Source organism: Silene latifolia, chromosome 6 (assembly GCF_048544455.1).
Source record: "Silene latifolia isolate original U9 population chromosome 6, ASM4854445v1, whole genome shotgun sequence".
NCBI classification, from domain to species: Eukaryota; Viridiplantae; Streptophyta; class Magnoliopsida; order Caryophyllales; family Caryophyllaceae; genus Silene; species Silene latifolia.
The window spans coordinates 4,669,010-4,687,501 of NC_133531.1; the positions used below are offsets into that span (position 1 = coordinate 4,669,010).

The window sequence follows — 18,492 nt, forward strand, 5'->3', positions numbered from 1 at the left end:
TTATTCATAAAAAAAATATTACGTTTTTTTTTTGGTAATAGTTATACTTCATGAGAATCAAATGGTAATTTTTTTTTAGAATTAGAAAATATGTAAATCTGGTAATTGTATGCTTAAAAAATTATTTAAGATTGATGTAACTACTCCGTAAATTTTTATAGCTATCAATTCTTAAGCCCTTATTCTATCAATTTTAATTTGTTTAATTTTTGGGAACATTGTATTGATATTTTACAATTTACTTAATATTCTTAAAGTTGTAAAATTGTAAAATTAAAGAAATAAGAATCATTATATAAACATATTAACTTATCAGATTATTTTTTTTTGGTGCGCATAACTTATCAGATTATAAACATGATAAATCTGTAATGAAAAAGAAATTAATTCAACTAACTGGCCAATGAGGCCCACAATTTATTTTATGGGAAAAAACAAAAAAGGAAAAAAAAATTGCATAAGGTGACGTGGATCACTGTGGATGCATGAAATGTTTCTGTATTTATTAAGATAAGATATGATATGATATATGATATGATGGTTTCTCACATTTTACAAAGTTATATTTATTGGTTGTACATTTTCCAATATTTACAAACTTGTTCTTATTTTAGAACTTGATTCTTAAAAATAAGAAGCAACTTTTAAATGCAATAAAAAAACTTTTAAAATAAAGTTCTTGGCAACAACCTCAATGCTAAGAACTACTATTGTTATTGCTCTTATTCCTCTTATCCCTTGAGCTTAACTTTTGTTCTCACAATTATATCCGTATTAAGGGAGGTAATTTATTTTAGAACTTGACAAAATTGACCCAACCCACACCACACTCGTTTTGATGACCCAAATCTAACTCGAAAACCAAATTGATCTGCCTTATCCAACCAGACCCCGAATCTTTATGGTTGCATATTGACCGTTACACCCAAACAAGTTGATAACAATCAGTCTAAAAATCACCCAAACACAAAATGACTCAACCCAACTTGACCCAAATTATTGCAAAACAAAATGTCCCGACCCATTTATCCCTTCCTAAACCCGACTCGATTGACTCGTTTGCGGGCCTAAATTTTGTCACAAATTCTTGTTTCAGACGGACACTTTTCGTCTTATTTTTCAGACGGGCATATGTGACCATTTTATAGTTAAATGTAACCATAATAATATACAGTGTTACATCTTATGGTAACTGATTTTCCAATAGTGATCACATTTAACTGTAAAATGGTTACAAAATACCGTCTTATTATTTCAGTCAAAAAAATTCCGTCTGAAGTACACTATTGCAAACTTAATGATGAAGCAAGACGCACTAAAATTTTGTTTCGTACACTATTGCAAACTTTTTTTGAGGGAACACTATTGCAAACTTAATGATGAAGAAGGCGGGAAAGCAGTCACAGAACCCCAAGTTATCAACTGCCAACATTTCCCATCACTTGGAAATTTGTACCGTCTCATCATCAATCAAACCATTAAAATCCCCAATAATCCCACTTTAAATTCAAATTTAATTAACATGGGCATACATTAAATCTTTCATATTCCTATTATATCTCTTAAATACTACACTTAATCATCATTTTCTAGCTTAATTACTGCTTCAAACTTCAGGGTTTGTTAATTATCTCTTATCTTCCCGACTTTAATTAGTAGAATTGTTGATTAAATGTGATTTATAGTAAAAATGTTTGTTTTAATTTAATTGTTTTAATTTTTGGTGCATGCAAAACAGATAAATATGGAGTTAGGGTTTGTTGATAAAGATTCAAGCTTTGTTGATCAGCTGTTTTCATGGTCTGTTAGTGATGTACTTGATCATTTTAATCATTCCCTCATTATGAACAAGGTATGAAATTATGAATGTACATTTTCCGTCCCGATGAATTGTTATCTATTTATGAAAAATATGTTGTTTATGTGTGTTTTTGTTCTTTTAATTTAGCTCTTTAGTGATATCTATTATTTACGATTTTTCTTCCTGAAATCATTACTATTTTTGTACACAAATTCTTCTTTTATTAACTACACGGGTTTTAGTGAGGAGTACTGAGGACTGAGGAGTATATAGCTCTTGAAGGATAGCTTTATACTCCCTCCGTTCGCGGTCAATTGTTGTCCTTTGGTTTTGGCAGAAAGATTATGGAAAGTGCAGGAGACCAATTACTAAATGACAAGTGGATTAAATTGGGTGTAAATGATCAAATTACATATGCTTGCTGTAAATAGCATAATATCTATTTTTGGTGCTTGTAATTTGTATATTTAGAGGATTTTATTGTTATGAAATTATGAATGCATAATCTTTCTTATTTATCAGTAATAACTTACAAAAAATGTTCTCAAGTTTGGATTAAATATGTGGAAAGTTTTGTTCTTGTGATAAAAATGTGCTTTGTTCCTGCAATGGAGTAGACTCTGGCACTATGTAACCTAGCTATTAGATATTTAGATTTAGTCAATATATTAGATATTATTCTCATATGTAAATATAGTTAGCTTTTTCCTCAAGTATATAATCTTTGTAACCTAGCTAACACCTCACTATAAATACTTGTATTCATTTCACAGTAAATACAACCTTCATTCAACCTTCAATCTCATATCTTATATGGTATCTTCGAGCTCAAATCGATCCGCCAAAAATCTTCTCAAACCTCGCCGCCGCTCCACCTTTAAACGCCAAACACCCATCACCTTCAAACCCTCATCCTCGACAATGACAAACAATCACCAAGACACCATCGTCAACAATCCTCACGATGCCAACGCGCCTCTCGTCTCGCCGAACCTAACTCACTGCGTCAAATTGACACCCACAAACTACACCACCTGGTTCTTTCAACTCACCAATATTTTCTTTGGTTTCAGTTTGCTCGGATTCCTTGATGGGTCCAACCCCGCTCCATCACCAACCATAGTCGGTGATGACAAAACCGAGAAAACCAACCCCTCCTATCTTTCATGGCTTAAACAAGATGGGTTGATTCTAGGGGCTCTTATGGGTACCCTATCGTCAACCGTCCAAGCCCTCATAATCCGTGCTAAAACCTCTAAAGAAGCATGGGATATTTTAGCGCAAACCTACGCAAACCCTTCGCGTGCGCATATTATGCAATTAAAAGACCGCTTAGACTCGATTGTCAAAACCTCTAACCAATCCATAACCGAATACATGAACACCATAAAATCATGTATTGACCAACTCGCATTGATGGGTAAGATAATCAACCCCGAAGACATTATTTCCAAAGTTCTTAAAGGTTTAGACTATAAAACCTTTAAACCCGTCATCGACACAGTTAGAGCACGTGACAACCCAATTTCGTTTGAAGCCCTACATGAAAAATTGCTTCAACATGAACTTTTAATAAAACAACAACAACCCGACACAGATATTTTCAACCCCACTGCTAATGCCGCATATCGTCCCAACCACTACAACAATCAACGACAAACCAACTACAATAACAACTGTTATCAACCCAATACCACCACCAATTCCACCCGCCAACCCGCTGCCCCGTACACCTCCACCCCGAACCCGCGTCCCTTCAAGGGGCGCTGTCAATGGTGTCGTCAAGTAGGCCATGTCATAGCTGATTGTCCTCTCTTCCGCAAGCTATTTTCCACCATCATTCCGCCAACACCAACAACCACAGGCGCATTCCGCCACCACTTCTGCCGCTGTTGCACCGCCACCCAACCACCAGTACCTCCTTGACCTCCTTGACAGTGGAGCCTCCAACCATGTCACCAATGACCTCGACACATTGACCTTCCACTCTCCCTATTTCGGTCAAGATGACCTTATTATTGGTGATGGTTCGGGTCTCGACATCGCTGATATAGGTAAGTTTCAATTATCAACTCTTCAATTCAATAATGTCTTACATGTTCCAAAAATTTCTAGAAATATTATATCAATTTCTCAATTGTGTAAAGACAATAATGTCAATGTTATTTTCTCATCCAATTTTTTTGTTGTTAAGGACAAATTGACGGGATCGACGATACTCCAGGGCCAAGCTAGAGATGGAATTTACGAGTTAGCCCATCGTCTCCAACCGCAAATTTAATTAAGAAAGGCTCATCTCCTATTTCATGGCATCATAAATTAGGCCATCCTACTTTTGATGTAATGAAAACTATCAATAAAAGTTTACCATTTAGTTTATCCAATTTTTCGTTTTGTGATGCTTGCAATATTAGCAAAAGTACTAAATTACCATTTGCGACATCTTTATTCAAAACAACCGCTCCACTCGAATTAATTTATTCGGACCTTTGGACTAGTCCCGTTCTTTCATATGACCATTACAAATATTATGTGATATTCGTCGACCACTTTAGTAAATATACTTGGCTTTTTCCTTTAAAGCGAAAATCCGACACAACCAAAGTCTTCCTTCAATTTAAAGCACTTGTTGAGAAATACTTTCAAAAACCAATTGTTCAATTCTTTTCCGATAATGGAGGAGAATTTAAAAAGCTTACCCATGATTTACTCAATAATGGAATTAGTCATTTTACTTCTCCTTCGCATACACCCGAACATAATGGATATGCCGAAAGGAGACACCGTCACATTGTTGAAACGGGCTTAGCCCTACTCGCTCACGCCAAAATGCCGACCTCCCTTTGGCCGTTTGCCTTCAACACCGCCACTTATCTTATTAATCGTCTTCCAACCCGAACATTACAAGGTCACCATACTTCAAACTACATAATAAACCTCATAATTATACAAAACTATATAATTTTGGATGCCTATGCTATTCTTGGCTTCAACCATATACACGACATAAACTAGAATATCGATCGACTCCTTGCATTTTCGTAGGCTATTCATCTACTCAAAGTGCGTTTCATTGTTTTGAACCAAAAACCAATCGTATTTATACATCTAAGACATGTTAAATTTGTTGAAGACAATTTCTCTTATACTCGATTAATTGCTCCTGACCCACCTACTAATACCAACACCGATCCAAACGATTCGTGCCCGCTCATCATACCCATTGTACCACCTACACCTCCACCCGTGTCACCCTCCACCTCTCCACCTCAACCTCGGCCACGACCTCCCATAAACCAGGTCTATCATCGTCGACCTCCTCCCACCCATCCCGTCTCCTCTGCCAGTCCCACACAACCCACCACCGAACCCGTTACACCCTCTCCTGCCACCACACAAACCCATGACTCTACCTCACCACCCGTCACACCCTCCCCTGCCACTCCACACCCCTCTGCCTCTACCACACCGCCCCCTCCTCCACCACCACCACCTCCTCCAAAACGAACTGTTGTCACTCGCTTGGGCAACAATATTAGAAAACCAAATCCCAAATACATCACGACCAACTCCAAATATGCCCATCTCGCTCATGCTTCCGCATCACCCAATGCTCTTCCCAAAACCGTCAAACAAGCCCTCATATTACCTCCATGGAGAACCGCAATGCAAGAAGAATTTAATGCTCTCGATAAAAATCAAACCTGGACCTTAGTCCCACGTCATCCGTCTCAAAATGTCATAGGTTGCAAATGGGTCTATCGTGTTAAATATAATCCCGATGGCTCCCTGAAACAACACAAAGCTCGCTTGGTCGCAAAAGGATTTCATCAAAGACCCGGTATCGACTACACGGAAACTTTCAGTCCTGTAGTCAAACCCACCACCGTTCGTCTTATTTTATCACTTGCTGTTAGCAATTCATGGACTTTAAGACAACTCGATGTAAATAATGCATTTCTCCAAGGAACTTTAAATGACAATGTTTTTATGAGTCAACCACAAGGCTTTGTTGACACCTCTAAACCGGACTTTGTGTGTAAACTAAACAAAGCCATTTATGGTCTAAAACAAGCTCCTCGAGCCTGGTATACGGAGCTCAAAACCTTTCTAGTTACCTATGGATTTAAACAATCAATTTCCGATTCGTCCTTATTTATTTATACAACCAATACAACTCGCATATTTATGCTAGTCTATGTCGATGACATTATTATCACTGGTGAAGTCACACCAAATCCTAATGGTCTTCATTTAAATCAGTCCAAATACGTACATGATCTATTAACAAAATACAACATGGATAATGCAAAACCGATTACTACCCCTATGTCGCCCGACACACACCTTACTCGGGAGGATAATAAACCAATTCAAAATCACCCCGACTACCGCGCCATAGTTGGAAGTTTACAATATCTATCTCTTACCAGACCTGACGTTGCCTTTACTGTCAATCGGTTAGCTCAATTTCTCCATCATCCCACCGATACTCACTGGTCTGCTCTCAAACGTCTACTTCGTTATCTTCAAGGGACTCAACACCATGGCATCCAACTATACTCCAAAAACCCGCTCTGTCTCCATGCCTTCTGCGATGCTGACTTTGCCGGAGACAAAGACAATTACATTTCAACCACTGGATATATTCTCTATCTTGGACGTAATCCTATAACATGGTCCTCCAAAAAGCAACGTGGTCTATCCCTATCAACTACTGAGGCCGAATTTCGCGCAGTCGCCCCGTCACAACTGAGTTACTCTGGCTTCGAAATCTACTCACTGAGCTTAACTTCCATGTCACGAAACCGCCAGCTATTTACTGCAACAACTTGTCAGCTACAATGTACGCGAAAAATCCAGTCTTTCACTCCCGGATGAAGCACATGGCCTTATCTTTTCACTTTGTTCGCGAGCAGCTTCATCACGGCTCTATTCGAATTCAGCACATTGCCAGTACCGATCAACTAGGTCTACTTTCTCCGTCGTCCATCTTGCGGGGGCGTATTAACAATAATATTTAGATTTAGTCAATATATTAGATATTATTCTCATATGTAAATATAGTTAGCTTTTTCCTCAAGTATATAATCTTTGTAACCTAGCTAACACCTCACTATAAATACTTGTATTCATTTCACAGTAAATACAACATTCATTCAACCTTCAATCTCATATCTTATAGTCAACTCCTCCATTATATGGATGAGTTTAATTATCTAGCCCCCTTAGGTAGTTGGAAATTCCTTTGTCCATTTAATTCCGTCATGTCAACCAAACGAGTTTTAAGCAATTCATTTGTTTTTGAAACTAACGGGCGATTAATTCCACAATGGCATCCAAACGAAACTTGAGTATTTGTTTTTTTCTCTTTGTTGAAACAAAGTATTGTTACATTTTTGTAATTCTTTCTCACATTTTGACACTCACTCTTTTCATTCTCTCTTAATTAGCTATATGAACAAAGTTACGAAATTTGTATTTTTACGAAAGCATATTTCGCTACAAAGTTTCATGATTTATTTCTTAGTATTCCATATTGATTTATAAAAATTCATAGTTGAGGACTCACCTCGAAAAATCAAAACTATGATATTATTAATGTCATTACTTTGTGTTTCGTGAACTAAATTGAAGAATTAATTAATTGGGTTTACTGTATTTAGACGTTGGATGAAGTTCGCGTGAGTGGTAAGAGCTATCAGAAACATGGTCACATAGGCAAATTGTATGGTCCATTTTGCTTTATAAACGTTACTGAGGGAAGACAGGAGGTGGATGATGACAATCGTGGCTGTCGAAATTTGGTTGAAGTTGCACTAGTTATGAAAATAGTGCAGCGACTGCACGAAGGTATGTATCATAAGCGGCTGCATTTTCATTTACAGAAGTTTTAGGTAAGGTCACCTGTTGTGCAGAGATGTTTTGTAAACTGTCTTTTGATCTATACGACTTGTTAACAGAATGGCGCGGCTGTAGTCGACAGCTTCATGTGACTGTTATATCTCCTTACGCTGCACAAGCTGCAGAGATTGAGAGAAGGCTCGGGGAAACGTTTGGATACTTGATTAATTTTCTGCTTAAAGTGAAAACAACCGAAGAATTTCAAGATGAGGAAGCTGATGTCGTCATATTATCTACTGTCACATCGAGTTGTACTGAATCAATTGATTTAAGCTCAGATTGTCAAAAAACTGATGATCTTTTTTCTAGAGCCAGGTATATATGTCTTTGAAATGTCGTCGTTCCTGAAAAATTTACTGTACTTGAATTCAATGAATTTCTTTGTTCTGTTTTTGTTTTTCTTCAACCAGGCATTGTCTGTGGATACTGGGGAATGCAAATACGCTTTCCAAACATAATACCCTTTGGGAAACTGTGATTGCAAATGCCAATGAGCTAAACTGTTTCGTAAATGCCAACAAAGACGAAGAAATGGCTCAAATCATTACAAATGTTAAGAGCCAGTTAGATGAACTTGAAGATTTGTTGGATGTGAGAAGTCTGATCTTCAAAGATGCGCAATTGAAGGTACATACACACCACGTTTATTTCTCAAACTGTCTAAAATAGAGTAACTCTTGATCAAACTTTGATTTTTGTTTTCCGTTTTTCATTAGGTTATGTTCTCGGAATCTTTTGTCAAGTCCTTTTCAAAACTACCCTCGACCTACTCAAAGAAGATTGTACTGAATTTCTTATTGAAACTTGCAAATGGGTGGCAGCCTAAAAAGTACAAAGCTGATGCAATCTCTGGGAGTTCGAGTATTGTGAAACAATATCGAGTAGAGGGTCGCTATATCATTTGCACAAATGATATATGCAAGGACTCCGGATATGCAACCCAAGTGCTGAAAGTGTGGGATATTTTGCACTTGATTGATGTACCACCATTGATTAAGAAACTGGAGACTGTATACCGTTCTTTCCCCGATGGTTATCTTAAACGTTCCAAGGCCAAATCTCTCGAGGGATACGTACCATATACTAGCAATGCTGATTCAAGGCGCTACGACTTCTGTAGTGATTCTTGTGGAACAAATTATATGGAGTATAGCAAAGTGAAGGAGAGCTTACTGTTAATGAAGTTTTATTCCTTTTCTGCGGGTGTAGTTAGCCATTTGCTTTCTGCACGCGATGGTACGCCAATAAACGTCCCATTCGAAGTAACTGATCAAGAGCGGAAGATTATTCTCCACCAAGGGAGCTCCTTTGTTCTAGGACGATCTGGTACCGGAAAAACAACTGTGTTGGTTATGAAGTTATTTCAGAAGGAACAATTACATCAGATGGCTTCTGAAGGTTTTTCTGAAATGAACAGTAATATTTTTCTGAGCTACCCATCAGTCTTCGACATGTGTGTGACTGGAACTTCTCTTCGACAACTCTTTGTAACCGTTAATCCAAAGCTCTGCGTAGCTGTGAAACGACACATCAACAATTTTCAAAGGTATGTAAATCTTACTCGTTTTGTTCACCTGTTAAGCACTGGTACTAGACCTGTTAAAACTCGACCCGACCCAAAAACCCGACGCGCCTGACCCGTTTTTCTTAGGGTTAAAAACCCGGTTTTTTTCGACCCGTGACCCGTTTAACCCAAACCCGAAATGACCCGTTATTTTAGGGTCGAGATCCGACCCGAACGGGTTGACCCGTTGGATCAAGGGAAAATCATGAATTTTATTGGAAATATTAATATTTATATATTATATTTGAAAATATAGTTAGAAAATTATTTTTTTTATTACTTAAATTGCAAATTCAACTAAAAAGTCAATTTTATATCTTTTATAATATTTAATAATAAAATAATTATTAAAAAAACTTTATTTTAATAATTATGTCAATATAATTAATGTAAATGTTGAATATGATTAAAATAATAGTTTTATATATGTTTTACTTTTTTAAAAAATATTGTTTAAATTAAAAAAATCGTTTAAAAAAATGTTAAAAATTATTTCTTGACCATAACCCGACCCGTATATGACACAACCCGTATTCTGACCCAACCCGGGACCCGACCCGTTTGACAGGTCTAACTGGTACTGTGAGTGATTTAACGGGGTGTTTACTGCAGGTTTGTTCGCGGTGAGACGTTTGGTGAGGAAAAGATTACTGTTAATGCAAATGAGTTAGACGAAGATGAGAACTTCAAAGACGTTCCTTCTTCATTCATTGAGACTCCTCTAAAAAGCTACCCTCTAGTCGTGACATTTGATATGTTGTTGCTGATGCTTGACCGAACAATAGGACTGTCGTATTTCAATAGATTTCCTGATATTAGGAAAATCTACTCGCAAGGAACTAATTCTAGACTAGTTCAGCAAACTTTGAGAAGGAGAGAGGTCACCTTTGAAAAGTTCAGAGAATGTTACTGGCCCCATTTTAACATGAAGATGACACAAAAACTCGACCCTTTAAGAGTTTTCGCGGAGATCAACACTCATATAAAAGGCTCTCTTCATTTCGGACAGCAGACTGCCGAAGCTAAATCCTCTCTGGAGAGATACATTCAATTATCTGACAAAAAAGGGTCGACTTTTGATGAGTCGGAGAGAAATCAGATATACCAGATATTTCTAGACTATGAGAAGATGAAGCTGACGCGAGAAGAATATGATTCAGCTGATCTAGTGAATGATGTATATCATCGGTTGAAGTATGAAGAATATGAAGGTGACTACATGGATTTTGTTTATGTAGATGAAGTTCAGGATTTAACTATGAAGCAACTTGTTATTCTGAAGTATATCTGCAAAAATGTTAAGGAGGGTTTCGTTTTTGCCGGTGATACAGCTCAGACCATAGCTAAAGGTGTTCATTTCAGGTTTGAAGATGTAAAATGCTTATTCTACAAGGAGTTTTTGCATGAAGAGAAAAATGAGCTTAATCGGAAATTATCTCCGCTTTTCAACCTATCCCAAAATTTCCGAACTCATGCTGGAGTTCTAAATCTAGCACAGAGTATTACTGAACTCATCTATCATTTTTTCCCAGAATCTATTGATAAACTAAGCCGAGAAACTAGTGTAGTGCATGGTGAAGCTCCTGTTGTACTTGACTGTGGATGTCATGGAGATGCCATGTCAGTGATTTTTCGAAATCAGGGAAATGACAGTGAGAATTTCATTAGCTTCGGATCTGATCAGGTGATACTTGTGAGAGATGATTCTGTAAAGGATGAGATTATCAAACGTATTGGAAGACGTGCCATTGTGCTGACGATATTTGAGTGCAAAGGGCTCGAGTTTCAGGTAATGAGTCATTGCTGAATATATCTAAATGCTTGTCTTCTTGATATCTCATTGTCGTACGCATGGCTGAATATATCTAAATGCAGGACGTATTGCTGTACAACTTCTTCAAGACATCACCGTTGCAAGAACAATGGAGGATAATATACGAGTACATGGTTGAGAATCGACTTCTTCCTTCAAACCAAGAGTCTCTTCCTCAATTTTCTCATTTAAAACACAATATCTTGTGTTATGAACTAAAGCAACTGTATGTAGCTGTAACCCGAACAAAGCAAAGGTTATGGATATGTGAAGAGAGTGGCGGTTTTTCATTGCCTATGGTACGCTACTGGCAGAAGTTGAATACGATCCAAGTCAAAAAACTGGATGATGCTTATGCTCGGGAAATGCCAGTTATAAGTAGTTCATATGACTGGAAACTTCAGGGTTTGAAGGTTTGCCTTATTTATGAAACTTCTATATCTTGTTCTTCGAGTTTTTATTTGTTATTTCTTTACTGTTTCTGCGTATTTTTATTGCAGATGCTTCAAGTGCGTAATTACAAGACAGCAGCGCAGTGCTTCACACGTGCTGGAGAAAAAGACTGGGAAACGTATACCAGAGCTTCTGAACTTAAAGAAGCTGCTCAGAATGTAAGGAGCTTGAGTGTAGACAAGTCATTGAAAATGCTTGAAGAAGCTGCTCAGTTGTTTGAAAGCATTGCGAACAGAAAGAAAGCAGCTGAATGTTACTTTGATGCCGAGGATTTTGAAAAAGCAGGTAATTGAACCCTCTTACCTAATCCTAAAACCGAAAACTGAACAATGATGCTCATTTTCTCCATTTATCTTTTTTTGTTGCGATTTTTGGGTCTCTGACCGAACATTCATCAACTTTTGTCCATGCCAGGGTTAATATATATTGGAGAATCTGATATCCAACGAGCTGGTCAATGTTTCATATTGGCTGGGCGGTATGGAAAGGCGGCTGAAATCTATGCGAAAGCTAAACTTTTTAATGAATGTTTGTATGCCTGCTCCGAAGGCAAGCTTTTTGAATTGGGGTTGCAGTACATACGAAACTGGCGGCAGGGCTTGAATGAACTTATAGAAGAAGCCGGAATTGATATAAATGCGAGTGAGCAAATGTTTCTCGAGAAATGTGCTTACGCTGCTTATAAACAGCAAGACAGGGAGGCAATGATGAAACATGTCAAGAATTTTTGCTCTTTCAGATCAATGCAATCCTTTCTAAAGAAGTTGGACTGCCAGAATGAGCTTTTGGACTTGCTAATAGATTTTGAGAAGTATATTGAAGCTGCCAAACTCGCGAGACATATGGGAAAGACAGTACTTGAAGCCGATTTATTAGAGAAATGTCATCATTATCACGAGGCCTCTTTGCTGTATCTTGCTTCTGTGTTGGCCGGCAGCCTTTGGGCCGATGATGGTGAAGGTTGGCCGATAAAAGATTTTGCATCGAAGGAGGAGCTTTCATTGAAAGCAAAAGCTTCTGCTTGTAAATATATGCCCGGTTTCCATACAATTGTCTCTGCAAACATCCAGCTTTTGTCAAATGACAAGTTTCGCTTTCATGACCTGCAACAACAGTTGGCACAGTCAAGCACGAATCAGAATTTAATGGGGAAAATTGTGGCTGCCCGGAAAATTTTGGACCTACTGCTTTCTGAGCTCGAAAAGTCAGGGAGTCATTCAGAAGTTAGCGGCCCAAAGAAAAAGGTGCCCTTAAACACATTGTGTTGGCACTGGAACTTGTGGAAAAATGACATTGAAAAAATTCTCGGTTACCTCAGCTCTCTTAACGGAAAAGGACCTGCTGAATATACGGAATATGGAGCTTTCTGCATGGAATTTCTTGGTGTAAGAGAACGATCGAGTGATCCCGATAAAGGTTACTTTATGCTCTATCCTGATGCCAACTGGGTGAAGAGCATTCCCAGAAGGTCTGATAAGAAGGATAGCCTAAATAAATGGCAACTTATGAATGCGGGTGAAAGATATTGGTGTCGTGAGCTACTTTTCGTTGGCAGGAAAGTCTTGGATACCCTTCAGTCTGTTCTCAAATTGAGTGCTAGAAACAAGATGCCCGTGTACTACCGCCAATATATTCACTTTCAAATTTTTCAGACGGCGGCATTTCTGTTGACACATTGCAGGTTTCTGAAACCCACGAGCATTGACCGGCATTCTCTGATGAGCTATGTTGACCATTCTGCAGATGAGTATTTTCTGTCGGTGTTTTCTCTGGATAAGATGACATTACTGACAAAAGAGAGCATAATTCAAACTGGTTTTTTTCGGAACATTTTGAAGGAGGCCATTCTAAGGAGATTCGATGTGTCTGTTCAGAAGAAACCGACACTTCCACAACTCGTTCAGGTGGTAGTAGTACTGATTGGATCAAGCAGGCAGATTTCTGAGGAGTACAAGGAAATCCTAAGAAAGTTCCAGATAGGCTCACCTTGGAAGCCACTGTTAGATGATCTTGTAAAGGGTGCGGTACAGGTTTGCCATTTTCGTGATGCATTAACAGAGCTATACAAATCAAAATCTGAAGGATATCGCTTCATATCCCCTTCTTGTTTCGTTTATCTTCTGAATCAACTGCTAGTGATGGTTTCTAGCTTTAGCGGGTGTTTATTTGCAACGAGACCATCATTCATTGATTGGTTTATACACCTTGACTGCGATGTCAATCCAGAAACGTTTACTCCAAGTCCCAATGATACTTCCGATCTGATGACTTCTACCTACGACTTCTTAGCTGGTACTGTCCATGAGCTGCTAGTTAATCTGCAGGGCGTGGAGGAATGGGTTAACAAATATGGGCCGACTTCTTGTACTACCCAGCTTCTTGTTCAAAACCTAGTGATTCTGCTGAGCTTGATTTGTCTAAACGCAGACCGGTATTTGCACCTGCTTAATGATGCATTGCTGAGGTCTGATGTTTTTGAACAGTTGCCAACCAAGTTTCGAGAAGTGCTGGTGGAAACAAGTGGGAGTAGTTTTCGGAATGTGATTGCTAAAGCTTTTAAGGTCATCGGTGATAGCCTTGTGGTAGTGAGGAACCCGAAGATTGTTCCGACGATGTATATAAGGCATGCTGTTTTCCTTGATGTGTTCAACCTGAGTAAAGACAAGATCTGGGAGACATTGTCCCTCAAAGGTTTAACCAGGCAAAGTTCACAGACATACCATGCTGTTTATCCGTCTAGGACGTAAACTTGGGTCATTTTGACTTTGTCGAAAATGTAATGTTCTTGTCTTCTTCATTTTGATGAGCCTTGTACAAATTTGTTGCTCGTACTGATCCGAGAAATACTGTCCTGGAGTTCTGTTTTTGTTTTTGTTCTCGTCTTTTTTTTTTTTTTTTGTAAAAGGAGACGCATGGCGAGTACATTTTAACAAAAAAGGGGATTCGTACTCATCGTCCAGACGTCCACGGTACTTTGTTGCTCTGTTTATCTTTTTGGCCCTTAAAAGTCAAAAGTTTACATTTGTCTTCGGTATTTTGATTAATGAATATCATAAGCGCAATTTGCCCGTATTTCAAGTTACATGAAAGACCGGTTATTTAAAAAATGGAAATGTTTACTTTTTGTATAGAATATAGATGATATTTTGCATTCTTAATTTCGCAACTAGGCTCTATTAAGTATTAGTAGATGACTACGGAGTAATTACTTAGCAGCTAAGCTTAAATTGTCGCTCTCGGCATCAATTAAACTTACTTTGGCAAATACTCCAATTTCCAAGTCTATTGATTGTCGCTCTCGCAAATCGGACTTATTCAAAGTCAAGGAACCAGGGGGGGTACGCAAGAAGAAAAATGCAGACAAATTCAACAGATGCTACTTATTGCAGAACACAAATTCTCATTATAGACGGACACTATCCGTCTATACGTATAGACGGATACCATTTTCCCTCACAAAATACCCATTTGCCATAAAGTGGGAAGCACATGGGAGGTGCCCCACCTTGTCCCTCCTATCCATTTTATTAGAGGTCTTTACCCGTCTGTTCGCCCCACCCGTCTATACCAAGACCTATTGATTGCAGAAACGCCCAACAGTTATCCACTTGACAAAAGTTTTCTAACCCCTATTTATACTCTACCCTACTGCTGCATTTTCACAAATCACAAACATCCAAACTTGAATCTCCCTTAGTTATCATAAGAAATGAGCTATTACTATGTATTCATGCTCCTCATGGTCATCACAAACTTGCTACCACACAGCAACCACGCGCAAGACTGCAACCCATCAGGAACCTTAGTCGGAACGCAAGCCCCTTCTGATCAATGCGACCCTAGTGGTTCGGAGTGCTGTGAAGCCGGGAAGGACTACCAGACTTACACCTGCTCGCCGGAAGTGACCAGTCAGACTGATGCAATCCTGACCCTCAATAGCTTTGAGAGTGGTGGGGATGGGGGCGGAGCTTCCAAATGTGATGGAAGCTTCCACTCTGATGACACCCCTGTTGTGGCCTTGTCCACGGGGTGGTACAGTGGCGGATCCCGGTGTGGTAAGCAAATTGTGATAAGTGGCAATGGGGAGAGTGTGGCGGCTACGGTCGTGGATGAGTGTGACTCTACAGTGGGGTGTGATGAAGAGCATGGATACCAACCGCCGTGTAGGGACAATATTGTGGATGGGTCTAAGGCTGTCTGGGATGCCCTTGGTGTTTCCTCTGATGATCCCCAGTTTGGGGAGATGGGCATTACTTGGTCTGACGCCTAAACTACTTCGCTTCACCTGCGCAATGAAATCCTTAGTATTCATTAAAGAATAATCATAATCGTACCATGTTCTGTGTAAAGTTTGCAAGTACCACTTAACTAATTTCTAGTCTCTTTTGAATAAATTCAGGTCTACGAATAATTACTTGATCAATGATCACCCCTTGTTTCTGTAACGCCAACATAGAATTTCACTCCTGTAAACTACGGAGTATCAGTGAGTATGTAGCAAATATAACAGGGCTAAACAAGTAAATAAGATGTAGAAGACTCGAAATAAGTCGGTTTATCAATTCTCACATCGAACAGCAACATTCACACCAACACAGTACTCCACAGTTAATAACATGGATCTTGAAGCCATAAGCAAACTCATATTTGGGTACTTGCAGATCTAATAATGACGGACACTATATCAATAGAAAGTTTCTCAAAACCGGGAGAGAATATTGACTCGAGTACCTATACACTCATTGGTAGGACACGGAATTCACACACTACAGGTAACAGTAGGATACCCAAGCCAAACTGAATCATCGTTTAAGATAGAAACCAGATGGGGAGAACAAGTTTGAGTTAAGTAGATTTCATTTGATTTGTTTTTAAGCAGCTTGCTACATCCAACTATTCCGAAACTACACACACAGAACCAAACAAAAACTAAGATCAAACATTAAATTAATATGAAAAAACTCGATATTGTTAGAGATAAATAAACATCAAGCATCAAGTTCCATAGCTTGGGCAGCTTTAGCTTACGCCGTCGCTGACAAATTCGTCTTCAATTTTGCATACGTAATTTTGCACCTAGGTTTGATTGTAAGTACTAATTAGTTGGCAACTAAGCTTAAATAATAAATTACTTGGCAAAACTGAGCAGGACCGCCCGTCTCTACTTCTAAGATACTACTGTATATGGGAAGCTCTCGAAACCATATGTGACTCGAGCTGAAATTCAGGGTCGAGTGCGAGAGGGACGATCCCAGACTTCCATAGGTGCTTGGCCCTTCTAAAACGCCTATTGACTGTTGCAATCTTGCAACTTTATGTTGACTTTTTCAAGTCTTGCAACTTTATGTTTATCATCATTGCAAGTGTACCCAGTTGCCCACCATTAGTAGCACTACTAAACTGGTAATTAGTTAATTAACATAATCTTATCATGATCTTGAATATCCTAAAAAAACGCACTTAGTAAGCACACGTATCATTGTCTAGTAAATTGCTCAATGACTAAAATATTCCCGCTACTTTTTTTCATTTAACATCATGTTCTTATCTGCAATATTTTTGTTCATTAAGCTTTATTTCTAAAACTGGTGATTTTTATATTCACAATTATCATCCTAAATTCCTAATCTCGTTGGTGTTTTTTCCCTCTTAGCACACTCATGCCAGAAAAAAATTTAATTTCTCTGCAGTCTGCACCTGCTTTGTACTCTAAAACTGGAGGGAGTAATAACGATCAAGTAATATGCTTCTAAACCTCATTATTGCTATCATTAAATGAAGTGTATACTCTTTAAGGCCTCATACGTCGTATAACAGTCTTACAGGATAATTAAAGAGATATTTAAACAACGGATTAAATCTAGCATTTGACTGGAGCAAACATTCTACCTCATGGACTTGTTTACAGTTAATGACCCAGGAATACGCCAGTGAAAAAATGCAACAAGTTCTATAGTGGCTACTTTATTGTGGAAACACCCAACCTGAAGTTTTTTAATGAAACGTAAAGAATCTGTTGAATGGGAGAGAGTACTTGACCAGAGTTTTCTATCCCCTATTTTTACCCTATCCTATCCCATGCATTTTCACAAACACGCAACTTGAACGGGGCAAGTGTGGCCGCTATGGTGGCCTTGTCCATTGGATGGTACAGTGGCGGGTCCCGCTGTTTTAACCAAATCGTGATAAGTGGGAACGGGGCAAGTGTGGCCGCTACGGTGGTAGATGAGTGTGACTCTACAATGGGGTGTGATGAGGAGCATGAGTTCTAACCACCGTGTAGGGACAATGTCGTGGATGCATCCAAGGCTGTGTGGGATTCCCTTGGTGTTTCCCCTGATGATCCCCAGTTTGGGGAGATGGGCATTACTTGGACTGACGCCTAAACTATTTTTAACTTCACCTGCCCAATGAAATGCTTAATTTTAATTTTAAGAATAATCATAATTGTAACGTGTAACATTATGTATTCTTGTTTTGATCGGCTTTTCTTTGCCTTTTACTTTCGTCTCACATGTCATGTCGGAGGCCTTCCGGGTTGTGTCTCATTCCTTGTGGAGCTTTTTATTAGCATTGCCTAGAACAAACTTACCCAAAAAACATACACCTTGTCCATAACTAAGACGCGGAAAGTAAAGGAGCAATCTAGTGCACATGGGCAGCTACAAAAAAATAGGGCTATGATAAAAGAGTGCTATGATACTACTATCCTGTGTAAAATTCAGGTCTGCGAATAATTACTAAACCATTGCTCAGCCCTTGTATTTTAGACCAACTCCAACAATGCTCAAAATGTTGAATAATAGTTACTGTTTGCCAATTGCAAAATCTCACTCATGTAACATTGTAACTAAGTACCAAATATAAAAGGGCTAGACAAGATGAAGAACTATTGAAATCCAGTTGTAATGGTTTCTCAGTTTTCACACTGAACAGCAACAACCACACTGTGTCCTC

General features: G+C 38.6%; 2 protein-coding genes across 3 annotated transcripts; both read left to right on the forward strand.

Moving 5' to 3' along the window:
- Positions 1 to 1,381: 1,381 nt before the first annotated feature.
- Positions 1,382 to 14,407, forward strand: LOC141586084 (uncharacterized). Of its 2 annotated transcripts, XM_074407207.1 has the most exons (10): positions 1,453 to 1,618; positions 1,739 to 1,852; positions 7,468 to 7,654; positions 7,765 to 8,020; positions 8,116 to 8,332; positions 8,422 to 9,251; positions 9,882 to 11,058; positions 11,145 to 11,495; positions 11,583 to 11,820; positions 11,950 to 14,407. In XM_074407207.1, exons 2-10 carry the CDS (start codon positions 1,745 to 1,747, stop codon positions 14,280 to 14,282), a joined length of 5,697 nt encoding a protein of 1,898 aa, XP_074263308.1. In that variant the 5' UTR covers positions 1,453 to 1,618; positions 1,739 to 1,744; the 3' UTR covers positions 14,283 to 14,407. The 2 variants fall into 2 exon arrangements, with proteins under 2 accessions (XP_074263309.1, XP_074263308.1); XM_074407208.1 differs by lacking the exon at positions 11,145 to 11,495 and having other exon boundaries at positions 1,382 to 1,618; positions 9,882 to 10,641.
- Positions 14,408 to 15,167: 760 nt separating this feature from the next.
- LOC141586085 (kiwellin-1-like) lies at positions 15,168 to 15,955 on the forward strand. Its single transcript, XM_074407209.1, has one exon. The coding sequence runs from the start codon at positions 15,245 to 15,247 to the stop codon at positions 15,803 to 15,805; it is 561 nt and encodes a 186-aa protein (XP_074263310.1). The 5' UTR covers positions 15,168 to 15,244; the 3' UTR covers positions 15,806 to 15,955.
- Positions 15,956 to 18,492: the final 2,537 nt, after the last annotated feature.

What these genes read in the sequence shown, in the direction of transcription:
- LOC141586085 (XM_074407209.1), top strand. Translation starts at nt 15,245, where the DNA reads ATGAGCTATTACTATGTATTCATGCTCCTCATGGTCATCACAAACTTG.
- LOC141586084 (XM_074407207.1), top strand. Translation starts at nt 1,745, where the DNA reads ATGGAGTTAGGGTTTGTTGATAAAGATTCAAGCTTTGTTGATCAGCTG. An exon ending in GATCTTTTTTCTAGAGCCAG is followed by an intron (nt 8,021 to 8,115) that starts GTATATATGTCT and finishes TTCTTCAACCAG; the next exon opens with GCATTGTCTGTGGATACTGG. An exon ending in GCAAAGGGCTCGAGTTTCAG is followed by an intron (nt 11,059 to 11,144) that starts GTAATGAGTCAT and finishes ATCTAAATGCAG; the next exon opens with GACGTATTGCTGTACAACTT.